The sequence below is a fragment of the Pseudonaja textilis genome, chromosome 6 (genome assembly GCF_049901715.1).
Source record: "Pseudonaja textilis isolate UNSWEBS1 chromosome 6, rPseTex1.2, whole genome shotgun sequence".
In the NCBI taxonomy this organism is placed as follows: domain Eukaryota; kingdom Metazoa; phylum Chordata; class Lepidosauria; order Squamata; family Elapidae; genus Pseudonaja; species Pseudonaja textilis.
The window spans coordinates 33,706,134-33,733,471 of NC_141995.1; the positions used below are offsets into that span (position 1 = coordinate 33,706,134).

At 34.5% G+C, this 27,338-nt stretch overlaps 1 protein-coding gene and 1 long non-coding RNA gene across 3 annotated transcripts in view; one reads left to right on the forward strand and one right to left on the reverse strand.

The window, feature by feature from the left end:
* On the reverse strand, positions 1-27,097 carry MYOZ2 (myozenin 2). 2 transcript variants are annotated; one of them, XM_087936209.1, is made up of 7 exons: positions 26,926-27,097; positions 26,232-26,333; positions 23,641-23,810; positions 20,178-20,307; positions 14,334-14,517; positions 3,963-4,200; positions 1-2,032 (listed from the first exon to the last, which is right to left on the reverse strand). In XM_087936209.1, exons 2-6 carry the CDS (start codon positions 26,305-26,307, stop codon positions 3,966-3,968), a joined length of 795 nt encoding a protein of 264 aa, XP_087792335.1. In that variant the 5' UTR covers positions 26,308-26,333; positions 26,926-27,097; the 3' UTR covers positions 1-2,032; positions 3,963-3,965. The 2 variants fall into 2 exon arrangements, with proteins under 2 accessions (XP_087792335.1, XP_087792334.1); XM_087936208.1 differs by having other exon boundaries at positions 1-2,265.
* LOC148125447 (uncharacterized) overlaps positions 1-27,338 on the forward strand; it is a 95,656-nt gene that overhangs the window by 5,776 nt on the left and 62,542 nt on the right. The gene's annotated exons all lie outside the window — the stretch shown is intronic.

The following is a 27,338-nucleotide window of genomic DNA, read 5'->3' on the forward strand; positions in this document are numbered from 1 at the left end:
GTGGAATGGGAAAATATCTTTATTTTCATAACCGAACACCAAAGATGAGTAGAAGAATTAGATACATAGAAATAAGTGGAACATGAGCACAATGTGCATGCGATTATTGAAATTATAAATAATATGATGGGAAAATTATTCAATGTACAACACTGCAGTTAATATTATTGAACAATATTTTATAAACACAGCAAAATAAAGAAACTACCTTCTTTTTCCACCAATTGAAGCTTTTGGAAAGTATTAGTTACTCTGCAGAACATATAATAGTTTATTATAGGAAATACATTGTCAATTTTGTTCTGCAGACATGTAGGAAGCTCTTTTCATTATAAGATCCTTTCATTACATATATTTCAATTTTCAGAACTTATGTCTGAAAAAAACAAAAATGTCAACTATAACAGTGAGGTTTCTACTCAAGAAATACACTCCATTGAGATCAATAGGATTCATTCTCAGGGAAGCATTTGCATTGTCTATATAAGTTACATTACATATTCAAGATTGAAAATAATTTTTAAAATGGTATTTCAATTCATTTTATCATAACTTTTAAATTATTTAACTTTTTCATCACTTGGCTTCATTATCAAACAGATCATAAAATGTGTATTAAACTTGATGGCAAATTTTATATTCAAATTTTCTATATCATCTGCAAAAATAATAAACATATTTAAGGGCATCTTTTATAAAGAATCTTCAGTCTGCTAGAACAAATTGTATTACAAATAGTGTCTAATGAATATGCACATAATTGTATCTTTAATATTTTACAAAGTGAGTCATTTAAATGCTGCTTGGAAATCACCATTCCCCTCCCATTCTATCCTGTAACTTTGAATTCATACATTGCACTAAACCAATAACATTAAACTTGATTGTGGTTTAGTGCAAAGTATTATTCTAGTCATATTGGTTTGTAATCAAGGACTTGTGACCTGTTCTATATAACCCAGTCAATTATGGCTTATTCTACAAATCAATTGCTAGAGTCACAGTGGTATGCTGAAAAAGTAGTGAACATAACTGACAGTTTAACAAACCAGCAAGATGGAGTGTTTGTGCATCAGACAAAGAAATCTTCAATATCTCAGAAATACTTCTTTAGGGTTTAATATCTGACAAAGTGCTACACAAAAAAGGGGACTTATATTAAATATTACGGTAGCAAAAAGGAAAGAGAAATTTGGAAAATAGCAAGAAAGACCTTGTACAGCTTGATCTACAAGGAACAGAGTGACTGTTCTCTACAGAAGGGATCAAAAGAATTGATAGAAACCAGTAGAGCAGCTCTGTTGATACACCAACAATGTGTTTTTATGAGATGTTAATGAGCTCTTGCCAAAAGTAGGCAGCCACAGGGCAGTTTCCCATTGAATATTAGGATATTGGGGAATTTGTCCTAACTTGAGTATTCTGTTCCTCTCTTCTCACTATGTGATATGTTTTCATTCCCCAAATGAAAAACTTTTTAGATGAAGCCTGTTGAATTTCTCAGGACTAATCAGGGAAGTTTTACTTCCTAGATTAGGTTTAATTTTTTATGAAGTTGATTCCACATCTTGCAGCACAGATATTAAAATATAGCCAATACTAGCAGTCCCATTCTTTCCTTTTCAAAGTGTTCTTGTTTGACATGCTCTGTTTCATACATTAGTATCAAATGATGTCTGCCTTAGAACCTTTTCCCACTGCTTTTGAATACTATCTACACATCCTTAATTTGGGAGAAAACTATTTTCCACTCAGGTTGTTGACATCTATCTTGCTCCTTTGCAGGGGGCTACAGGCACCTGACTTTGTTCCAAGATAATGTAAAGTTAATAGACATATATGCCTTGTGGCTACCCTTTGATAGTATCAGAATAAGGAAGAAAACAACATTTTAACACCAGTACATCTAAGGTTGATTCAAGCTTGCTCAATGGACTGGGGATGAGATGAATGTGTTGTCCAAGAGACTTGACATTAAAAGGAGATTCCCAGGGCATGTTTGTAGTGTGATTAGGTTCAAGAAGGAGATTGCCTTTAGATAAGCAGATTATGAAACAAAGCTCCTGTCAGAAATGCATCTGATGAAATAGTATTTGCAATATACTATAATAAATCATCTCTATCCTATTAAACCCTTGTGACTAATATTTGTGGATAAATGAATGTACATAAAACAGCAACGCTGGTTGTGAAAAATTTGCTTAATTCCATCTATCTTACAGTTGATGCATTTTGTAGTGTGATTAGGTTCATGAAGGAGAGTGCCTATAAATAAACAGATGGATATTTCTTGTATGAATCTACAGCCATAAAAGACATTAATGGGTCCCTGCCACGAACAACTCACATATAGCTCTGTGCATAGATTCACAGGAGTCATGCAACATGTGATCATAACATTTGAAAACATCTCAAACAATAAATGACATTGTGTCTTACATATACTTTCAAAATTGAAATTAGGTGCATAAATATATAGGCCTATTTAGGATCAGTTTAATACAGGTAGTTCTTGAATTACGACCATAAGGGAGCCTGCCCATTAGAGTCATAAATCGTGACAATTGTTAAACAAGGTGCCCACATGATTGCCTCACTTAACAATCTCAGGCCCTGCTCTCACCATTGTGGTTGTTAAACAACCATTCTGGTTCAAATGAACAATGGGGGTGCCTCAGTGGTGGTGGGGTCACCTTTGGATTGACTCCTTGGGAGTCCTAATGCAGTTCCAGTCCTACATTGCAGCACCTCCTCGGTTCGCACATGGCCTGCTCCCACTTCCCAAGGTCTCCCACATCCCTACAGCACCCTGTGCTCTGTTTCCCTCTCTACTGGGACTCCACAGCCTTGGAGGCTGTATGGGGAAACTGATGGGGAAGAGCTAGCCCTCCTTCCCAAACACAATTGCCCCTCAGCCCCCGCCCCATACAGTACTGGGACCTCATGTGCCATTCCAGAAGTGGGCACCATTTCTGAGTGGCCACACATCGCAGCCATTCCCCAAATGGCATCTGCTGTCCGTATGATGCCATGTGGCTTCCATGGAGATCTATGGAAAAAGTAAGAAACTGAGTCATTATGAGGGTGGAGAGGACGGTGTAAGACCAAGCAGGGTCAGAAGCAGGCCCAAGGCCTATAGGAATCCAACTAGGTGTGAAGTGGACACAAAGCCTAAGAGGACCAGAAGGGTGGGTGGGGAAAGCATTCAACATTTTTTCACTTGACCTTAGGCTTTAGTGGACATAACTAGGTAGGGGTTGTAAGTTCCTTTGTTCAGCTTTGTTATAATTTCCAATAGCTGCAGAAGAAATGGTCATAAGTCAAGGACAACCGCTAAACTGAAAGACTTATATTAAATTGCAACTTCCTTATGGTGTTCTAGAAAATACAACATGCAAAAATTTGATTGTTTCCAAAAATCATTTTTTACTCAGATTCCTAATGGCATACCTACTTAACAAAAGTACACTCTTTATTTTGGTCAGTTTAAATCTGCACATAAATATGCCATCAGATTCACAAAATGATGTCATTTTAATTTTATATGATGTACAAATTGGGTCAGTTCATAGAAATATATAGTTTAACCAAGAGTACGTAAACATTTGCCACTATATCTCAGTAGGAAGCCTAATCAAACTAGAATTGATAGATAAATTTTGAAATTTTAATCATTATTCTGATCTCTTAATATTAAAATTGACCAATGAGAATCAATCAAGATTATATTTAATATGTAGAATGTAAAGATTGAATTAAAGAGTCAAATATAGTTTTTTTAAAAGATGCTTTGGCCACATAGTTTTATTTGTATTAGCAATCAATTGCAATATTAGTTAATCTCAGAATACAACTGCATCATCATATCATATTACATTTCAATATAACATAAAATAGGATGTTGGAACAGATGTAAAAGATTAAAACACTGCCAGGCTGAATTTGATGTGTGAGGCACTTACTTTTCACAAATCATCTGTTTCTGGAACACCATTGACCTCTGTAGGCTGTATAGTTATCATTATGGGAATATTCTCAGTTGTCCAACCTTTAGGAGTCCTGTTGAATGATCTCCTGGTAGAAAGTGGGTTGGCAAGGACCATAAATCGTGGATCATTTAGCAGCAGAAAATTAAAATCTGGGACTTTGTACTTGATAAGTTTTGACGCTCTTTCAAAACCACCAAAAGGAGTGGCAACTCTGTAGATGATGGGGAGGGGGGGGACAGAAATAAGACAAATGCTTATTCTTCTTTATCATTTGCATCTGAAAAGGGGATTTCAAAAAAATTGTTATAAAAACCTTGTCCTTCTATTTACAATGACCAGCACAATTTAAAACACATCAAATTTCTTCTAGATGAAGAGTACCAAACTGCAACCTTAGTATGCAGGTTTAATTTCACTTACTATATCTCCATAAAAATAATCTACTTTGTGATTTATATTTCATTTTTGTGGTTTGTAAAACCAACATCCCAACCATCATATAAAAAAGAAGCTTATCATATTTGAGGCAAACTATAGATTTCTTGATTACTAGTTCCTCTGGGAATGGTGCTCATGTCCATTGGGATTATGTACCTGTCTTTCATTTTTTAACAACCAAATGCTATAGCCAACTGATTGCTCCTTTCTTATCATTCTTCTTCAAGTAGCCATATCTATTTATTTTGAACATTATATGAATGTCAGAATATTGTTGCTCCAAGATTTTGGACTTATAAAGGAAGCCATTATTAAATCATCACGATCATCATCTAGCCTTTTATAACAAAAGCCAAGAAGGTAACTCTGGTAGATCACAAGGAGCTTGTTAGTTGGTAACAGTGAGGCATGATGGAGCTGATTACAACATAATATTTTGGTAGCTTGTCATTCCAATGCACAAATATAATAAATATTCATACATTATTTTACTACTTCTTACATACATGAGAAAGAACAAAATGAAAACTATGTTTGACATCAAGCCCTCTTAATTCAAATCTATGAATATCATGCTATGAGAAATCCACACAAGTTATTTCCTATTCTGTGTAAACAGGTTTCCTTGTTAAGATGACCAGGGCATGGGAGAGAAATTGAATGGCAATAAAATTGTTGATGAAAGGATGGCAATGTTGCCTGAATAATCTATTCAAGCTTTCTATAACAAAACACACAGATTGTACATTAAAAGATGTGTTTGGGAAGGGCAATTGGCTGAATAACAGTTATTACTAATAGGTTATTATAATTCTTACATATACTAAAGGTGGTAAAGAAACTGATCTCTCATAAAAACTAATGATACTGAAATCCTGCCATAGATCATGTCAAGAAATACAATATTAGATTGTAGTTTGTTTTTTCATTTCAACTAATACTTATTTAATACAATTACAATTAAAAAGCAAATAGTGAATACGTGATTACAGGGCACTGCAACAAAAATGTGAACCAGTTGCAAAGTGCCCAAATTGTGATCACATGATCACGGTGTACTGTATAACCAGAACTTCAAGGACCAGTTGTAACCATGATTCTTTGAACACACAATCATAGCTTGATCTATAAGTTGTCTGGCTCCAAATAATTTGAGTATGAACAAGATCTCTAATCTCTGATAAAATGAATAAATCTGGCAAATTTATGAAAGCCAGTAAATTATATTTTAATACACTAAAGTAACATTATTGACTATATGAATAATACATATGATTTGTATGCTAGTTTAACCAAAAAAGGAGTAGTACAGTTCAATATGGCAAAGTAAATTTCTTGAAGTAATCATCCAGATGATGTCAAGAATTGTAATGCTTTATACTTCTTTAAACCATGACATGAGGTCTGACTCATTTTGTACAAAGACAATAAAATCTCATTAACTGAGTTCAGGGAAGTTCAGGTATTTTATGCAAATAAAATAAAATTAGCCTAGATCTTGTTTCCCTACCCCCTCGAGTTTTGTGATTTATGGTAGTGGTACAACAATACTTTCTGTTTAGAAGGTGAATGTATTCAGGTGTAGTAATCAATACATAGATGTAAAAGGATCTGTTCTAGAGAAGGAATATTACGAGTAATTCTAGAATATTTTGTTCTTCCAGACCATGCTGATCCTATTATTCTGGGAGTGGTCTGGCTGTTTAAAAAATGACCAAATCAGCCCCAGAATATCTGGATCCATTGTTGTCTAAGGTAAGCAGGACCCAAATATAAATATTAATGATATTGACAACTCAGAGGCAACATGTACTTTAATTGCAGGTTTACATATTCCCACCTACTTTCCACCCTACGTAGGTAGTTGATTTGCAAAGCCTATTGACCTATCTAAAATTTGATTTACAAATCATGCTAAATGATTTGGCACAAGTAGTGAATAGATAGAATCAAGCCTTAATATACCTGGAACTGCTATTTCTTCAGTGTACTTGGCAAGTCTTTTAATTTTAAGTAAAGGTAACATATACCAGGTTTGCATGTTCAGTTGTAGTAACAGTATCAGAGAAATCCATGTAAAATCATGGATTTTGAAGTTTGCATAATTTCCAGAGCTGACATTGTGGTTAATTAAAATCAAAAGTGACATTTTTTTTATTTGCAAACTGCAAATGACTTAATTTTAATTAATATTTAAATGCAAATAAACTTAGTTTTCACTCTGACTGCTTATTGGATTGGCTCCCTCCCAAACCAGTCTAAGATAAGTGGGGTCGTCAGTATGAAAGTGCACAGCTTTATATAAAGCATGATTTAACAGGAATTGCACATATAGCCAGAGTGGGAAATTTAACCCTGCTGGAAGGAAGAGATATTTGAGTAATAACAATTAGGTTTCAATCAGTAAAGAAGAGGGAAAGTGACATTAATCTTCTGCATAAAGACCTATTGTTTTTTGGTTTCTTTTTCTAATTATATGCAAGAAAGCCAGTTTATATATTACACATATAGAAAATGTTTGAAAGGAATTACTATATCTAATTTGTTGCAATTTTGAATTGCAAGGAGAAAACTGGTTTAATACTTTGGACATCTATAGTATGTATCCACTGATCGTCTTAAAATAAAAATTAGTTAAAGCCACCATATTGTAATTGTTTAAAATTAAATACTGATGAAATTGGCATGCTTCAAAGCAACATGATAGCCTCTACTATTATCTTTACTTCCAAGAATGTCTGTAGATCCCACAGAGGCGCCATAGGAGTCTTAGGATGTATAAATGGCTGTGGCTGCAGTCCAGACCTTTGTTTAGAAATTTCACCTTCCCAGAAAAACAAACAGGCTGAGATTAGCTGTAGGGAGCATTCTGGGGCAATGGGAGTTTAAAAACAGCAGCAGAAAAACTTTCAGTTTAGAAAGAAAAGAAAAAAGAGGCAGCACCCAGTCAATCTCATTTGGATTTGGAAATTAAACAGTATCAGTCCTACTTAGTCCTTGAGTGGACATACCCAGCAGAAACAATGACAAACTTCTGACAAGATTTATCTGGACACATTAATAGAGTCATCAGACAGTTGGACTTAAAGGACAAGCTACCTTTTAAATAAAGAGTTCTGTTAATATTGTAGCCATTTTATGGGAACTTAATTCAGAATTACAGCAGTTTACCTTGTTTAAATGGGGGCTGGGGTCTTAGATAACATTTTCAGGCTGCTAGAGGATAATTATACTGTTAGTTGTTTAATAATTGTTCCAATGGCACTCAGTAGGAGATGCTTCATGTGTTACAGGATTGGGCTTGCTATATGTAGATTAGTAATACAGACCTACATCCAGATGGATTGGATTCCTTTACTGCTTTGAAAACAATCCATTCAGGAAGGGAATTTGACTTATTTAACAAGATAGGAGGCATAACTAGTCAATCCAGTTTACTGTTACATCTAGGCATCCTGCAGTGCTCCACTTCTGATTGGAGTTCTATTTAAGAGATTATATTAACTAAGGGGGGAAATGGCTTAGAATTGGGGAAAAACAGGGCAGAGGAAATAGTTTTGCAGTTAATTTCATCACCCCGACCTAAATAAATAGGCTAGCAGTTTTGAAATGTATTAATCACAGAAGTGAGTTGTGGTGTTCTTCCAAGCTGACTCAATTTATTCTTTATGAAATCCTAGGACATTTCCATGGCAAGGAACATATACAAGTAGTCCTCAGCTTACAACCAGAAATGACCCCAAAATTTATGTTGTTAAGTGAGAAATTTGTTAAGTGAGTTTTGCCTCATTTTACTACTTCTTGCCACATTTGTTAAATGAATCACTGCAGTTGTTAAATTAGTAACAATATTGTTAATTGAATCTGACTTCCCCATTGCCTTTGCTTGTCAGAAAGTCATAAAAGATGATCACATGACCCCAGGACACTGCAACCATCATAAATATGAACTAGTTGTCCAGCATCTGAATGTAAATCACATGACCATGGGAATGCTGCAACAGTGATAAGTGTGAAAAATGGTCGTAAGTCACTTTTTTCAGTGCCGTTGTAACTTTGAATGGCCACTAAATGAACTGTTACAAATCAAGAACTACCTATAGTTATAATTTGGAGGGGGGGAGTGCTGTAGTCAAACTGAAGATGCAAAGTCAGTGAGAAGACATTATATCCCTATTGGGGTTTTTCTTTTCCTTTTTTTCCTTTACCCAAATGTATTAAGCTTATTTTTACAGTTTTCTCCCTCATACAGGGGTGTCAAACTGGTGGCCCACAGACTGGATGCATCACATACAGGCCACACCCACCCCAGCTCTGTGGAGGGAAAAAATATCATGTGACGGCAACATGATGTCGTGAGTTTGACACCCGAGCAGAGTAAGAAACCATGCAGCTGTGAATTCACAATTGCAGTCCAAATTGGTCAAAGAGAGCTTAGAGGACTCAAAGCAGGGGTGGGATGCTACCGGTTCTACCTGGTTCTATAGAGCCGGTAGCTCTGAAGAGCAGCAGACACAGAACCGGTTCTGTGTTGGCTGCTATTCGGCCCACCCGCCTGCCCGGGCTCTTACCTGTCCTTTATTTCCTGCTTTTTCAACTTCAGCTGCTTTGCGCGGCACAGCTGAGGTTGAAAAAGCAGGGATAAAGAGGTTTTTTGAATGCTGTGCACCTGCATGCAGCGCTTTTCAGCTGTCCGGGTGGCATAGCCTACGGTTATTATATATGTGCACATGCATGTGAAGCGGGGCGCAAAAAGTAATCACCAAACTCCGGTTGAATCCCACCCCTAATTCAAAGAATATATTCCTTTGCTTTCTAGGGACTTTAGCACTAGTTTTCAATGTTATCAAGATGATTTTTTCCATGAGGAAAGAGGTTTACATTTCAAATAGTTAAGATTTCCATTTACAAGTTACATTGTGAATGCTATTTACATGGCTTTTCCTCCCTTCTGTTAAATTTTGTCAATTCTCAGAGACTGCCTGGATAAATCACAAAGCTGGCATTTAATTCAGTTAGATTTCCTGAATAAATAGTCTTAATTTAATAATATATTCAATGAAAAACTATTGTTTGCAGAACCGTAGAAGGTAATAATAATATTTCCAAATATTGTATCCCTTTTGGAAATGGAGTGATACAATATGTCTCAGAATCTTTCCTCCACTCATGAAGCCTCCTTTTCCTCCTCCTCTTCCTCCCAGTGAACATCAGATTAGAGAGGTATAATTTTTATCTCATTAAAGATTTAATTAACGATTAGAAGTTTGGTAGAACATAATCTTGCCTTTCTATAAGAAATAAAGCTTCTATGTTATTTTCAAGTGACCAACAAGGCAACAAGGATTGACAGAAAGTTGGGAGTTATTGTGACACATAACACAATATATTGTGCAATATATTGTGCATAATATGGTGTCTACTTGCTGTAGGCAAGCTATCACACCCTTCTCTAGAAATTGCTAGTTTTGTTCCCCACTCCCTGCTCCCTCCAATTTTCTTCCAAATCCTGAATATTTTTTGGCAGGGGTGTCTCTAGTTTTTTTCTTAGCACAAGAGCTCTAGTTCCCAAAATCAAGGAATCCAGTCAGTCAAAACAAGGGAGAAATGACTGTGGAGTGGAAATACAATTTTAAAGACAGTTTGGAAAAGAAAGTGAATTGGGAGAATAGGACACTCATGAATTCCCGACTTCAGAACTGTATCTTGTGTGGGTCATTTGGAACAGGTTAGGGATTGTTTGGACAAGGACTCACCGCTGAACTGCCTCACTATTAGAAATAATGGAGATTGAGTTGGGTTTGATATGTGGGTCCCATTAGGATTTTAATATCCAGGGTACTGTCAGAGTAGCTGCTGGTTTCATGGTCACCATCAGATTATGGTACAGGAACATGTTTGCAGACTTGAATTACTTGGTTTAGTTCAGTTTTATGTGCTTATTAGTTTATTATTCGTTTACTTCAGTTTGATCCCACTTATTAGGCTTAAATCTAAGACAGACAGGATAGATACTGTTTTTATCAACTACTGTTTCATATACATTTTTAAAAAATACTGAATTTTATGTTAGATGAATTTTACTCTAATTAATGTGCTATAAGACTTATTGCGACAGCAAATGACTCATACATAAAAAACTAAAGCAATGAAATAATAATAAGTAGCACTTTTCTTTTATGCCCTTTAAATCCTTTTAGCTGCTTTCTGAATCCATTCCAGCTCCTTTTGAATTGTCACAGCTAGACGTGAAAATATTTCAATGTGGTTGTGCCTGATAACTAAACGGATGTTGCAGCTGTATTCAGTCTTTTTATCTGAGCTTGTTCTGTTACAGTTGCAAACAAAAAGGAGTTAGGTAACACAAAATCTTGGTTGGTGAATGGGGAACATGGAAGATAGTCAACCTTTATAGTTCTTTGATAGCAATAAACATGCAGCTGAGGTATTAAACTCAGAGTTATATTTCCGTGATGTTCTTGCAATGACATCATATAGATGTAAGGGTCTGACTCACTCAGAGACTGATCTCACAGTTTATGTGACATCATTTGACTTTGACCCCAAAGTTGTAACCTCCAAAATAGGAAATTGACATAGATATAGAAAAAATAGAAAGGGGAGTACATTTTGTAAGATTGTCAGTTTATTACTAAAGTGTCATTCTTACCTAGTTAAATCTAATAGTGTTTTCTGAATTGTATAGAGTTTCAAAGTTTAAGTCTTGGGTGCTAGTAAGCCATGATGACATTGCATGTGTCATGATTCACTAATACACATTGCATGTGTCATGATTCACTAATTATTTCCTAATGTTTCTATGATTTAAGAGCAAAACCTCATATTATTGTAAATTCATTAAGAGACCATCTTGCATACAGGCTCCCAACAGCCCTTTTCATTTTTATTAGGGCCCATGGGGTATTGATTTCCTTACTATTAGCTTAATTATGTTCATGGTTGTAAATATGGGATTTATGACAGCACGGGTGTTCTAACCAAGGCTTCCTGAGACAGTAACAATCACACACTGTTTTCAAAAATCTTGTTTTTATTTCAACAGCTGTGAATTATATGCATTCACAGCCCATAATGAGTCCCAAACAGTTTGTGAATAGTCCAACAGAAATCTGCCACAGTCTTTTTGGGATAAGGCTGATAAGCACCCACCTTTATCTCCCTTGAAGTGCTACCAACGACTAAATTGCCAATTAGCTGTACAAGGCCAAACGGAGCACAAAGTCAACACGGAGCTTCAGATTTTAAACCAACCAGAACGAACAAAGTTGGTTCCTGCAAAGGCTCATGTCCCTTTGCTCCTCTTTTATGTCTTATTGGAGGGACCAAGCCTTACTCCTGAGTCACTCCTTTTGTCTTAACTGTTCTTGCCTTCTGGCAGCTCTGCGCAAGCAGGCACTGGGAACAAGCTCCCCTGTTCCTCTGCTTCACTGATGTCAGATTCTGGAAGCTCTGGAATCAGCACGTAACTCTCAGATGGCCCTGTCCCTATCTCTGTGTTGGACACAGATCCCTCGTCTGAGCCCTCCCCAGACTCCAGGACTGGCCCATGTTCCTCCCCACTGTCCAATTCTGCTGCCAGCTCCACAGGCTGCCAGCGGACCACAACAACAGGTATAGTTGAAAATAATGTTTTTTCTTAAGAGAATGACACAACAGTGATATTATCTTATTTTTTCCTTGTCTTAGTTTTGTAGGAGAAAAATACTGAAAAACTTAAGGTTCTCCACATGAATATTTTTTGTTTTAAATATTCCAAAACAATCTTTGCCTTTTTTATTTATAACGTATAGTAATCATGAAATCATATCTGTCAATGTCATTCTGTATTTTCCCAGGATGGGCAAATCTTCTTGAGAAAAGGATCATGCATGGTCTAGGTACAGTATTTATATACATTTATTTGGCATATTTATTTATCACATTTATATAATATAAACATCTGCTCAGATTATCCTGCCAATTCTGGTTAATTTTGAATAAGCTCCTTACAATAACTAATGAAAGGGGATTTCTGGTGGTATCTGAAGAAATAATAAGAGATTCCTTGTTGATAATACATCTGTTTCATGTGTCCATGATAGCTAGGGTTATGCATACAGTACCCTGAACTATAGTTAGTTTTTTTTAGTTCAAGTTTCATATGTTGAATGAGCTTAGCCACTATGTTTTGTACATGTGATTCAGTACATTGTATGATTCCATGCAAATGGCTTATTAAGCAAACCATGATTTGCTTAAGCTTAGCATGATGTGTTAACCCTAGTCTGGATGTGTTATCAAATCTTTAGTAATCAACCATAATTTTTTGTTAGTTGTCTTAAGAGATATTTGTGATGTCTTATTTTGCAGAGCAGAAAACCAGTCCTGACCAGCTGCTAGAAGCATGTTGTGTCTGTTTCCTGTTTTCAGAAGCAGTGAACCTTTTGATAGTTTTGTCTGTGTGTATTTTGTGAGTATGATATATTAGTCACTCAGCATTAGCTACAAGCTATTAAAAACAGAGACAGTCTCTTAATAAATGAGATTACTATATTGAATATGAATAAACATGATCCACAACCTGGATATTTTATAAAAACACTCCCAAAATATTTTGAGTCAATGTCAACATGTTTAGAACTTTTGCTAAAAGCTACAGATTATGATTTAACTGATGAATAGTGGTATTTATTTATTTATTTATTTATTTATGTCAATCTCCTTAACGTATGTGCTGCATTTATATGACACTTTCATTCTATTTTGTATGCATTATCCATTTTGATTGTTTAAAAATCCTATCCATCTAATTAAAAAAAATTGCAAGAGTCAGTTTATTACTAAAGCAAAAGTTCCTTTTACTGCCGAATAAGACTGATTGCAATATTCTGAGTCTCCAGTTTATACAAAAATGTGTGGCAATTAAGTAAGATTACATCTCAACCCCTAAACTTCAAAATGGTTTAACATGGAACCTATACATCTATAAAAGCAGAGGGAGAGAAGAAATAGTAACCTATATATTTCTAAAAAGAGCTTGGGCAACCATTTGGTGGTTGAATAAATATTTAACATGTAGATGGTGAAGTTTGCAGTGGGAATCATGATTGTGATGTAAAGTCAGAATTGGGATCATGTCATATATATGGGCAAGGTTTTGTGCTTTTTTCCAGGGGTTGCTTGTTTTTGTTTGTGAGAATTATGTTTAATTTTTAAAAAAAATAGAAGAGATTATCTGTAGCTGAGTTGAACTGTAGAGTCCTTGATGCTCTCTGAATTTGGTTGTTTGGTTGTAGTCATTTCATTACTCAACTGGATAACATAATTACAGAGTGCCAAGAACTGCACATTCAATTTGTCCTCCTGGAGCTCAAGATGGTAAACAGTGCATGCCTTCTCCTTATATTTTTCCCACAAAATCAAAATGTACAGTATTTGGGGGGTATAAAAGAATGACTGGCTCAAAGGTAATCAGGAAGTTTCCATGGCTGAGGGTGACCTAGAACCTCAGCTGCATGCTTTCCTGGTCCAACAAATTAACCATTCCATTAAAGTGATGATGGGGAGGGTGATTGTTGTTTTTTTAAGAAGAGCAAAGTGTATGTTTAACTTATGTTAGGGCCAACTGTGGAATATGGAAATATGGATTCTCACAGCAGCCTTCACCAACTACATGTTAACCTCCACACATTTCATTTCAATGAATGATCCAAATTTTATCCTACCTTTTATCCTACCTTTATCCTTACTGGGTAATTTTATGCACTTCTGTCATATTATCCCTAACTGTTACCCAAATCCGTGACATAATTTATGTAGTAATGAATTGCTGCTAATAACTATTTTGGTCGTACTCTTTTTGCATATTTTCCCATTCTGTAACATCTTCTCTGTGATCAAAATTACCTGTTAAAACTCTTAAAGCTGGGTAGTTCTGGTATTTCTTCTGGCATAAACAATTTAGGATACAAAGCTTCCAGCAGCTCAGGATCATTACTGATGGCCTCAATCCAAGGTGATTGATAGTATTTTGGTACAGATGTAGTGTTGAATTTTTCAGGAGGAATTGTCTTCAAAGGTCCAGAGTAACCTTTAGGACAAGGAGGATACTAACACATTTGAATTTGATAATAGCAATTTCCCAATATATTTAGACAATTCATTGTTACTACATCTCCAGTGACTCTGATACAACATTATAACTACATTTTAATAATATTTTAAAAATAGGTAGCTTTAGGTCATATTCTGTACCCTGTACCTTTAAAGTATTCTTGTTGAATATCAGTGGCTTTGCTCTGGAAATAACAATTTGGTTTTACATTTTCATGTATTATGTACCAGATATTATGAAGAAAAATCATATTTGGAAAGGATGGATGGAAAAACGCAAAAGTTAAGCTTTAGATTCAAAACTTGTAAACATGAACTCTCCACCCTGTGCAAGATTTACAGCAGCTGTACCCTCCCTATAATAATATGAAACAACTTAAATATCTTCAGTAATACAGGTACAGATGGATATATAGAAATGTGAACAGTCAAGGAATTGAGGAGCAGCATGTCAGTCAAATGAGCAACCTACCCTGAATGACCCAGATCAGGAGAAACCAGCTTGGCTAATTTCCAGCAGAAGTGAGGCATGCACTAATTAGCTGCCTTTGCGGCATCATTCCCCTTCCTAGCATGGTTTTTAAGTAGGTTAAGAAATAAAAGGATTTTAAAAATAATAAAGTGACAAGTAACTTTAATAGAAGATAATCCACTTGAACCAGTTAAGATCAAGAAGCCCTTATTAGCTTATTATTTTAACAAAATATGTGTGATGTGTAAAACCATGGGAAGGGGAGACAAACTTGTACTAAAAACTAGGCTATACGGATATATGGGGGCACTTTGCTTCAGTGAAGCAATACTATGGATCTACAATGTGCCTCAGTGTTAGAACAGGATGGACAAATGGAGTGAAGCAGCTGACTGGATTGATTCATCTTCTGGGAATGGTGTAGCTCATTTTTTTGAGTCAAGAGTCACTGTCTTGAATTGGATTCCTACAATGATTCAAAACAACATATATGTAGCCTCCCTTTATTTAAAGCAAGTACATCTTGGCTATTTAATGGAAATGCTATCATTTAAGAAAACAACAAGTTGCAACTAGCATGAGAATACAGCTGATCCCATGATTGTGTGCATGTACACACACTATCAATATTTATTCAGCAGTAAGTCATGCTGCGTTCAATAGTTTACAATTTCAGGAAATTGTGATGACAGTTCCAGCTTTAATTAAATAAATCTCCTTTGAGTCAAATCCATTATGTGGCACTCATAAAAGAAAAAAAATAGACTATGATCATTTTATACAGTAATTTATTTCTTACAAATTAGACAGCTCATGTTTTCCAAATGGTAAGAGAAAGATTTTTTGTGTCTTGATGTTTCTGAATAAATAAAACAAGTTTTCTTACAGGAAGAGGTTTTTAAATATGTCAGCAGAAAGTGTTTTTGCTGCCAGAAAATTAAATTATCCTCAGTAACGCTCATATAAAGGTTCCTTTAAATCTTTTTATTTGATTTAGAACAGGGGTAGGATTCAAATTTTTAACAACCAGTTCTGTGGGCGTGGCTTAGGTGGTGAGCGTGGCTTGGTGGTCATGTGAGTGGGTGGACATGGCTTGGTGGTCATGTTATTGGCTGGGCCTGGCCAACTCAATATCACTCACATCGAGGCACGCAGCTCCTTGCCTGGCCTCTCATGACTGTGGGGATACTGGAATAGTCGTAAGTGTGAAAAATGGTCATGTCACTTTTTCAGTGCCATTGTAACTTTGAATGGTCACTCCACGCAAGCAAAGTACCAGCAAAGTAAGAAAAAAAAACTCCAGATAAGTTCCTGAGACAGGAAGTCTAGCCCTGCCAAGAATGTAATAAGGGTTAACGGAGAGGCAGTATCTGTAAGCAACACCAGAATGTTTCCTTCCTGTCTTCCTTACAGGATTAGGCCAGTGATTTCTTCTAACAACCGGTTCTCCCAACTACTTAGAATGTTAACAACCGGTTCTAGAGAATAGGTGCAAACTGGTAGAATCCCACCCCTGATTCAGAACCTGCATCTTCTAGGTAAACATGATAATACTGTGTCCATCTAGAAAATGTTATCAGTAACAGCAACCAGAACAACAAAATGCTAGTTTTATATAGCTTCCTTATTCACAAAGAATGCTCTGTGACTTCTCTTAAACCTAATTTTTTTAAAAAAAAAATCATGAAAATTAATGCCTGACATTTATCAAAACAAATTGCATGAAGTGTCATCTTACTAAATTCTAATCCAAACACACTTAAAATAAACATCCAACTAAATTAAAATCTTCCAGGTAATCCACAGTAAATACACAAAGGAAGAATCAGAACTCTTTCCTCAAATCAAATTGTTGTTTTGGAACTATTGTATTTTTAAAATATGCATAATATTTTCATTTAAAGTATTATTGTGTCATCCTCCCAACCCACACAGAATATCAGTTTCTACTGTGAAGATTTCATAGCAGATAACTGCATTCAGTACGTGTAAATTAACAGATTATCTCTATTTCAAAATCTCCCACTATATATCAATGGAGACTTATGGAAAGAGTTCATAGTTTTAAATTTCTAGGAACTCAAATTTCTGACAACCTTACTTGGTCAGTCCACACTATGGCCACTGCAAAGAAGGCCCAACAGTGCCTGCACTTTCTGAGGCTGCTGAAAAAGAGTGGTCTGGGTGAGAAGTTGCTGGTTACTTTTTACCTTTCTACCATCAAGAGCATTTTGACATACTGTGGAACAGTGTGGTATGCTGGATGCTCTGTAGTAGATAAGAAGATGCTCCAGAGAGTTATAAACACAGCACAAAAAATCATCAGTTGCTCTCTTTCTTCTTTGGAAGAGATTGCGAAGACCAGACTCTTCTCTAGAGCACTAAAAATCTCCACAGACCATTCTCATCCTGGAACATTCATATTTCGAACTGTTACCATCAGGGAGGCATTATAGGTGTCTTAAAATGAGGAATAATAGACTGAGAAACAGTTTCTTTTCCAAGGCAATAATTGTCTTGAATCAAACAATGCATATGTGATTTAGCCCTATGTATATAGTGGCATTTTTAAACTATCTAACTTATTATATGTTTTGCATAGGTTTTAGACTAGGTGTTAAGTTTGAGCAATGAGAGGCTGAACCAGAGCATGAGTGCAACAGTACTTTATTTTACAAATAAAGGGCTGACCGTGCTTGCCAAGCCTGGAACTGGCTCGCAGCAATCAGCAACCAGTTGGACCCCGCAGCCTGCTTTTATAGCTGGCTGCTGGGGAGAACCAACCAATGGGAATGGGGGAATATCGCCCACACAAAGTGAGTGGACCTGAGTGAGAACTCCTTGAGTCCTCAGGACATAACACTAGGGTTTTAATTATTATTGTTTTAATTATTTTAATTTTTAAATACTCTGTAGTGTGATTGTGATGTGGTGTTTGGGGCACTGTGCTGGAGTAGCTTTCAAATTTCATTGTATTTGTAGAATGCAATGACAATAAAGGTATTCTATTGTATTCTGTTCTGTTCTGTTCTGTTCTTTTCCATTCCATTCCATTCCATTCCATTCTATTCTATTCTATTCTATTCTATTCTATTCTATTCTTTAACAAATGAGCATCCATTTATAACTGCCATGACTTATAACTGAAATTCCAGGCTTCACTGTGGCTGAAAGTTGAAGACTATTTATTCACTTCTATTATATTAGAAAAAATAGAATAACAAAATTGAAGGGAGCCTTTGAAGTCTTTTCATCCAACCACTGTCAAACAGGAGATTCTATACTATTTCAGACAAATGGCTGTCCAGTTTCTTCTTAAAATCTTCAGTGACGGAGCACCCACCACTTCAGGAGACAAGCATATTGGAGTTCTTTATGCCTATTTATTGCTTTTAGATGCTGGCTTAGAAACTAGGAAACTGATTTCTTGTCCCATTTTAGACATAAAAGCCAGCTGGGTGACGTTGGCCAATCATACTGTCTTGGTCCAACCCACCTCACAGGATTGTTGTGGTGAAAATTAGACTCTTGATTCTTTTCCTAGAAGCTGTATTCCAAATTTTTTAAATCTACCTTATTTAAGCATTGTATATTTATAATATATTTGTATTTATATTTGATATATTAAAGTCCTACTTAAATTTGGTTATATTTCTGTTATACATATGTATGGTCAGTTGTGCTATTGCTACATATTCAACTAATTTGAACACCCTATCTTTGGCAGATTTTCACTTTTCCAATGTTATTCCAGGTTTATTCTTACCGTGGTCAGCATACAACTTTAATAGTTGGGATACCCTTCATTTATGTGAAAATTGTGAAATTATTCCCAATAATATAGCTATGATTTTAATTCAGATTTAATTTTTAAAATTTTCAAAATATTGCAATATATTTCTTCTAATACTTTAGAGTTGTTGTTTGCATAAGTCCCATATTTGATAAAATGCCATAGTCAATTCCACCTACAGACCATTTTACAGATTTTTTTTCCATAGTTCTTCCCATTGTTCCAGTGTAATTACAACTTTGAAATTTTACATCTACTTTATCATGAAATGTTCAATTTATTTACATCTTTTTATCAAATTGCAAATTCATCTCCAGTAAAGATTCAGTTCTTCTGGATTGAGGGCTTCTAACAAAAAGTCCACTCTAAATTACCAAAGGCTTTTCCTTCATTCAACCTGCCTCTCTGTCCATACTACTTTTGCCTTTTTTTCTTGTTGTTAATATATTCTAGTGTATTTATTATTAATCTAATATCTGTCATCTTTTTGGGAGGAATTTAATCTATTTTGCCTACATGTATACTTTTGGAAATATATTACCTTGTATATTCAATTAGTACATTTCTATCCAGGTTTGGATCAGTTTCATACTTGCTTCAGCCAATATATTCAATGGGAAATTTATTCTTACAATACTGTATTTCTATAGTTCTGCTTTGTTTATTATTGCAGTTTATGAATCTCAGTACATGCCTGGCTATAAGTTTAATTTACTGAATTAATGACAACATTAGTTGCCTCCTCTTACCTAATACCAAGAAACTTACATTACCTGCAAAATTATTTATTTATTTTGACATAATCAAAATTATGAACCTGTTTATTATTGACTTAAAAACTACAATTTATCTAATCTAATAGTAATTGGAACTTCATATCTGATCTTATCCACTAGAAGTTAAATGTAAGATCTGTATTCTGCACTGAACTATAATTCTTCCCCGAGTTTCTAAAGAAAGCACTGTGATTGATTTGTTTAGATGCTAGTTCAAAAGTTTTACTTACAATACCTGTAAAATCTCCTAGCTGGAATGTTTCTATCCCAGTCACATTGTAGGATTGCTATTTTATCTATTATATAGCTATACTAGAAATTGCATCACTAAGAAAGCTAGATGGATTACTATCCTATAAACAAAATCTAAAAATGTTTTATTTATTTCAACTGTAGAATAATCCTTAAATGTAAGATATAAAAGTTCCATTCCTCTCACAGTAACTATTATGATTCACCTGCATCATTTTGATGTGAATATAGACGTTTCATTATCTTTCTGGAGTGGTATTTAAGAATAGTTGTCCTAGAGACTAATTAATTCTTTGTGATTTTTTAAAAAGATTGTTTAATATAAAAGCTGTGCAATAGCTTACCTGGGGCAATAGTTTCAGGATTGGGTGGACCCCTTGGATCAGGTGTATTAGGAGGTGTCATTGGTGCATTTAGATGACTAGGTTCCATGCCATGAGCATCCAACTGGACACACTGTATGATCTCATTGCGCTATAATTGAATAGGAATAAGAATCACATCTATTAACTGCAAAAGAGATGCCAGAGTGTGTCTTGGCTAATCAGCTTTCCCTAACTCGAAAAGTGATAGTATAGCTCAGGGGTGTCAAACTCAGGTCATCATGGCAGCATCACATGATGTATTGGGACTTTTTTCCCCTTCGCTAAACCAGGTGTGGGCATGGTCAGTGCGTGACACATCTGGCCCATGGGCCGGGAGTTTGACAGCCCTGGAATGTAGCTGGTCTTTTTAATTGCTTTCTAGCCATTTTTTTTGCCTCTCTCTCTTTTTGTACTTTAGTGAGTATGTCATGATGATCTGGATGAACTGGTTAATTACTACTAATGTTGAATGGAGGCTGGGGTAGGGGGGAGGTGCACAGGGTTTAATTAGCTTGCAAACCTACAATGAAAACTATCTGACATGCTGAGAATGATAGGCTTCTAGTGCTCTAAGCAAATAAGTTTATCAATAATTTTCTGAATGAAATATCTATCATAAAAGCATAATCAATAGCCTCAATTTTAGGACCTTCTTCATAGAGATACTACAAAACCACTAATAGGTGAAATGAGAGAACCACACAGTGGTTTCAGTGAGGTATTGGATTCTAGACCATTCAAGCTAAGCTGATCAGAAATCTTTAGTTTTTTTATGCATAAGGGAGTTTACATTTTCCAACAATTGAAGTCCAGACTAAATATAATGCAAAGGATACATAGTTTTTTAAAATATCATTCTTCTAAAAGCAGTTGTAAGTGGTCTGATTTAATTTGGAACTAGATTATTGGGAATAGGTCTGTTTTCTGTATATCATGGACTTGATCAAAATTGCTCTCTTGAAGTTAACACATGCACTTCTCCTTTCACATTACATCCTGATCCAAAATTATACCCCAGAGTTTGCTTTTGTCTAAGAAAAAGATACTGGGAAATTCATTTTGACATCTCACATATCCCATTTAAGAGAAAGTCATATAGAGCTCTAAGCAAGGAAATGTCAACACTTACAGAAACTGAAAAAGTTGTTACCATACTCTTTACAGAATTATAGTTCAAATGCAGCTGGAGATTTACATTTGGCTTTAAAAATTAGGACATTTCTATTGATTTTATTTTATTCAACATCACATCCATAAAGAATTTTCTCAACATTGTTTCAATTGGCAATCATAATAATAACCTTAGTTCTGGCTACCACATGAAGATTAAAAGCAGGGTGGTATTATCCACTCTTTCTACTGGCTCATTAATTCCAATAGTGCATCCCAAGCCTTATTCATTGTTTTGTTAACATAGAGTTATAGCAGTCTAAAATGTCAGATGCTAATTTTAGCTATGACATTGAAATGAAAAAAATATTACATACAAGACTGTGTTAAAGTACAATTTTCCATGGATAAGGGGAAAAACTAAAACATGAAGAAACAGAAGATTTAAAAATAAGTCTTCTATGGAAAGGCTGACACTGATTCAGGTATTTCATTTTTTTAGAATTCATAGACTAAGAGAAAGTATTAAGATATGGGTATCAGAGTTTTAAAAAGGAAAGGAAATGTTCACACACACACACACACATCACACACACATACACACACACACACACACACAAAGCAGTGGTAATCACACCACCCCTACTGCATTAAGATTAGCATTGCTGCAATCATATGTCTCATTAGTTTGGAACAAGCATCATTAAACTCTCTGGAACTTATTTCTAAGAACATACTTCTTTAAAACACACAGGGAGATAATTGTGATCAACTGCAAAATGAACCCCTGCCCTCTGATTCTCTGATTTCTTCATACCAAATCTTGATTATTTTAGATCATAGGTTACAGTTTTCCTCCCTAAATCAGAATCTGAGGGCTAAAAAATGTTCTAGCTTGATTATGTATGATCTTTAGAAGTTTCCTTTTTAAGTTGTATCACAGCATACTTCAAATATGCACCCTTTATTTTGAATTTGGTTTTAGTATGTCTTGCTTTTCATATTCTGAAAATATTAAAGACATTGCAAGGTGAAGTAGAGTATAGAATTCTGCTATATGTATATGATATTTTTACGGATGTCAGAGACTTTTTTTGCTGTTTGGATTTGAATTTTGATTTTTTTAAAAAATGGACTTTTTGACCTGACACTTTACTGCTGGAAATTCCATAGCTATTAATATTGAAAGAGTCAGTTATGTTTCCTAGGCATTTTTATGTACATTTTTATTAGAAGTAATTTTATTAAAATTGTATTAATTATTTATCTGGATTTGCAATAATAAAATTCAATGTCATTTTTTTCAAATAAGTAAAAGTTTACTTAAAATGATATTTAATTTTATTTTGATCTTAAATAAAAAGTTAGTGCAACATAACATATTTTATATATAGGTAGTCCTTGATATATAAATAAAAGATTGAATATGAGAAGAAGAGATCATTTATTGTATTTTAAAATAAGGCAATAAGTTACTAAACTTATTTATACTTGTTGTGATGGAGGGGAAATCATTTCTTTATATATATATTTTTTCTTTCCATTTTCCTATATTTTTCTTTTCTGAGCTTTCTATTTTTCTTTTTATTCTTTTAGTTTGTATTAGTTTTTATCTTTGCAATTATAATTTTTAATAAAATTACTATTAAAAAAGTAAATGCTAGTTTCAAGGATTATCCCAGAAAAATATAGAATTCAATCCCAGAATATGCTTGTAAAGAAGCTCAGAGGTATAAGACTATCTACATTTTATTATGAAATCAAAGTGCATCTGTTTCTCATTTGTGGTCTCAGTCCTCACATTTTTGCTTCAATGTTTGCTTCTGCTTAGTGAGATTGAATTTCCAAGTATGCAAAGAATAATATTTTGTAACAGGAAAGATAATGTTTCTTTTCGTCAAACAGAAATATCAGACATGATCTTCCCTGAAATAATGAATGTATACAGTAAGATGTGCTAACATTTTTGTAATTCATCTAGAATTCAAGGATTCACTCTAAGAGCCAAGGGTTAAACTAGATGTTTACTTGGCAAGTAACTGTATTCAAGTTTGGTGATGGTGAATACTCTTTTTTGCTATTGACCATTATTTTGAATTAAATGTCCTAAAACTATAGGAAATCCTTTCAAAGTAAGTGATGCCTATAAGCCGATCTACTTTCTGACACTTGGAGCTAAGTCAAATTACTAAATCTAGAAACTCACCAGTTACTCAATAGTATTTTGACAAATTAAGTCCATAATCAATCAGCTTTACTGAGTTTAGGAACTCATGAATTTTCCTAGGACTCTCATGCTTCCTTAGAACAGAAAACTAAATAAAATACTCACATTTCTTGGTTTGCTAGATAAAAAATGAAGATTTTCATATGTGTACTTGTCAGATCTCTTTTGCCGCATTTTGAACAGCCTTGCTCCTCGATTACTGAGCAGTGATAGTTCTTCCAGCATGATATCCCTGGGGATGCTAACCTTTTTTCCAAGATCCATTTGAGGGAATTCTACAAAATAAACATATTTCTATGAGAATTCTCTTAAAATATTGAGATGATTAATATGATAATAAGTCAATTTCAATGGTAGATTATTTTTTCCCACTAATAAAGCTGACTAATCACCTTCAGATAAATCCCAATTCAAAAGACTACCTTTAGACAGATGAATAAAATAAGATATTATCTTTGCAACAATATATCATGTTAAAGGTATAGAAGGCAATTATGGCAAGGACAGAACCTTAAATTTGAGAGAAGAAATAGTAACAAGGTTGCTTCTTACATTTATGAAATCCGTTCTTTTCAATATATCAAATTATTGCTAATATACATCAAAATCATAATTACATATATCCATACCAGTAAGATTTGAGGTATAGGAGATGCGAGAATTTCATGGAGGAAAGGTCCATCACTGGCTATAGAAATTTGTACACTATGGAATTTTATGTTCAGAAGTATGTAACCAGTTATCGGGGGCAAACTGTCTAAGAGGATAGTTATGTATTTCCAGAGACATCTATTTTATCAGCAGGATAATGGACTGTTTGAATATCCACTGACTGCTGCAAGGGTATTTGTGGATATTGAAATGAATGATTTTTTAAAAGCGTTCTCTTTATCATGTCTAATATTCTAAAGCGAAAATATACAATTTCTATTACAGGTTGACCTATTCTCCAATGTAATGTATTTTATTGCACAATACAAACTCTTTAAGCATTCAGACTTAACCAGATTTTGCAAACAGACTTAAAGTGATATTAATATATCCTTCATTCTTGTTTCCCTCCTGAATCAAAATGTGGAAAATGGCAACTTTTTGATTTTACTCTGGTAAACTGTTTTCCTGGGTCAAAAGTGGCCCAAAATTTATTAAGTGCCTATTATTGTTCTTACATTAGGCTTAAAAACAATTCCACATTGAGAAAGGTCTAGCAGAAAATATGTGGATTTGTCTGCCTTCTAGTTGTACTACTTCTGTTGTAGTATGTCTGTTCTGTAATATAAGGATTGGAAAGGTAAATCTGGCCAATGGAATTATTTATTGAAGTTCCACATTAGAATGTGGATGTTGTAAAGTATATTTTTTTCTCATCAACTTAAAAACCCGCTTGTGAGGTGAAATGAACAGGACAAGAGTTGTTTATAAAATTGAATTATAATATATTTGATGCAGTGGAAACTTTTATAATATATCCACCCACCAATCAAAACCTTACAAGTGTAAATGGAATTCTTACATTAAAATACTATCATGTAAAATGGTATGGAATTTGAGAAGACGGAAAATCACATTACCAGCATGATTTTATCATCATATTAAATCAAAAAATATGATTCCAGATCTTCTATATCACATCTAGCACGGACCCCAGATTTGTTTAAACACTACTACTGATATTAAATAAAGCCTTGGGAGTTGGGTCAAGAGCTGGTTGCCCTAGATAAAATTTTAACTTTGCAGACAACAAATTATTTCAATTTTTTAAGAGAAATATAATATAAATTACTTATTTTTAATTTATTAATAATAATGTTTTAAGTTATAAGATTCAATTTCACTTGTAGTGCAGATGCAAGTTTTTTGTTTAATGTCTAAAGGTTAAATTCCAACAGTAACTTGAACAGTGTTAAAGCAAGGTAAGAAATTTTTGAAATTTAAATGTACAGGTATATTCATTTCTATTTGAACATGTGCACATATGTTTTAGGACAAGTTCCAAAATCAAACCTTAGTTCTGTTTTTTAACTTGAGAAGGAAGAGTAATATTTGGACTATTTATTCTGAGGTACACAACTCCCCTAAAATAGCATTAAATTCAGTTGAAGATTGTGTCATTCTTTGCTTTCAGAGAAAAGAAGGCCAGTCTTGATCAGCCAAAGACTTTCAGAATGCCATCCTTGTGATGGGAAAAAAAAGACTATGTTGCAAAATATTTCTTAAAATAAATTATCTGGGAAGTATGCCTTCTTGTTGTTGGATATAAGTACAAACGTCCTTGAGTGGGAGAGGCAGACACTGAAAGATAACAATGCATATACTTTGCTTTTTAATTTAAAATTGCATATGTTTACACCTTTAAAGATAGTTTTAAGTCAAAGATGGAAACATTTTTTCTAGGAATTCTATAATACAGTGTCCAGACATTAGCCTCTCTTCAAAAAATATTCCAAAAGTCAATTCTAGGCAGAATATGCATCAGCTGTTGAGTTACTTCATTCCTCCACAACAGTTGTTCATCTGAAAATAGCTTTCAAATGAAAAGAAGCCATTACAAAAGGATTCGTTACCATAGGCAGTGCAATAGCTGCATGAGATTATTTATGGCAACATACACAGAGGGAAAGCTATAGGAGAAATATTCTGTAAGATTAAAAAGAAAGATGTGACACTAACATGGTAGCAGGTATTTAACTATGTACCATTTAGCTGGATCTCCTTCATGATGGCTGATGCTTGCTGTTTTCTCTCTTTGATCATGTCAGAATGTGAGAGCATTGTTGTGATCAGCAAAAAATTTCTTACTAGAAAAAAGAGAAGATAGTTAAATGTTATACCAACAAGTACATCTTCTAGTTTGTATTTTAAATCCCTGCTCCAGAAGTTTACAAAGGCTGTAGTTCTAATCTGAGTTCTTGGCAAATTATACAAAGTATATTCTACGACGCTGCATATACACCTCAAAGCATCAACAGTTCCTTGTTAAACTAATTATGTGACAGGGTGAGGATTGGCCTTCTTATTTTTTTTTTCTGTAGATGTTCATCTTTGCTAAAATATAGGTAATATTACCAAACTAATATTTACCAAAGTGTATTTGTTGTCTCAATGCTGCAGATATATCCTCAATTAACTTCAGTGATTTCCCTCCCTGTTGTCAGCCTTTAAAAAAATAAAGTCTTTTGCAATTTCTATTAGGGGGCTCCTAGAAAATTAGTGAAGGCATCAATCTCTGAATTAGCCTCTATTAATAAGCAACAATATAGACAGAGAACCATCTTTGTAATGCCGCAGTACCTCTCTACAGTAAATTGCCTGTTTGTTTCTGCAAGCTGAAGCATTGTACTCATAGGACAATCAAAGTCATTTATTCCAGGAAACAATATGCTCACTTACCTTATTGTTCAAGAAAACAGTGGTCTTGATGCTTTGAGCAGGGTTTATGGAACTTGGTATGAATGGGGATGACCTATCCAGTCCTAGGAGGTTTCTATGCTTCTTCTAGGGTTTGCATGATGCCTAGTACCAAGACAAACTGGGGACTGACCCTCTTCAAAAGATTGGCATCTAGCTGACATAAAGTAGCTATTTATAGATGCAAACATCCAGCCACTCATATCTTCCTGGCAAAAGAAGAGAACAGAAATGATTCTGCTCCATGCATCACAAAAGAGTATGCATTTCTTCCACATGTTATTGAAATATTTGATAGAACAATTATACATGTACAGCTCATCCTGTCATCACCTTTGAGAATACTATTCTCTATGTTTTAAGTAGGAAGAAAGACATGTAAAAATAAGATCAAC

What these genes read in the sequence shown, in the direction of transcription:
- MYOZ2 (XM_087936209.1), bottom strand. Translation starts at nt 26,307, where the DNA reads ATGCTCTCACATTCTGACATGATCAAAGAGAGAAAACAGCAAGCATCA. An exon ending in GAAGGAGATCCAGCTAAATG is followed by an intron (nt 23,811 to 26,231) that starts GTACATAGTTAA and finishes TTTATTTTGTAG; the next exon opens with AATTCCCTCAAATGGATCTT. An exon ending in TATCTAGCAAACCAAGAAAT is followed by an intron (nt 20,308 to 23,640) that starts GTGAGTATTTTA and finishes ATTCAATTATAG; the next exon opens with CGCAATGAGATCATACAGTG.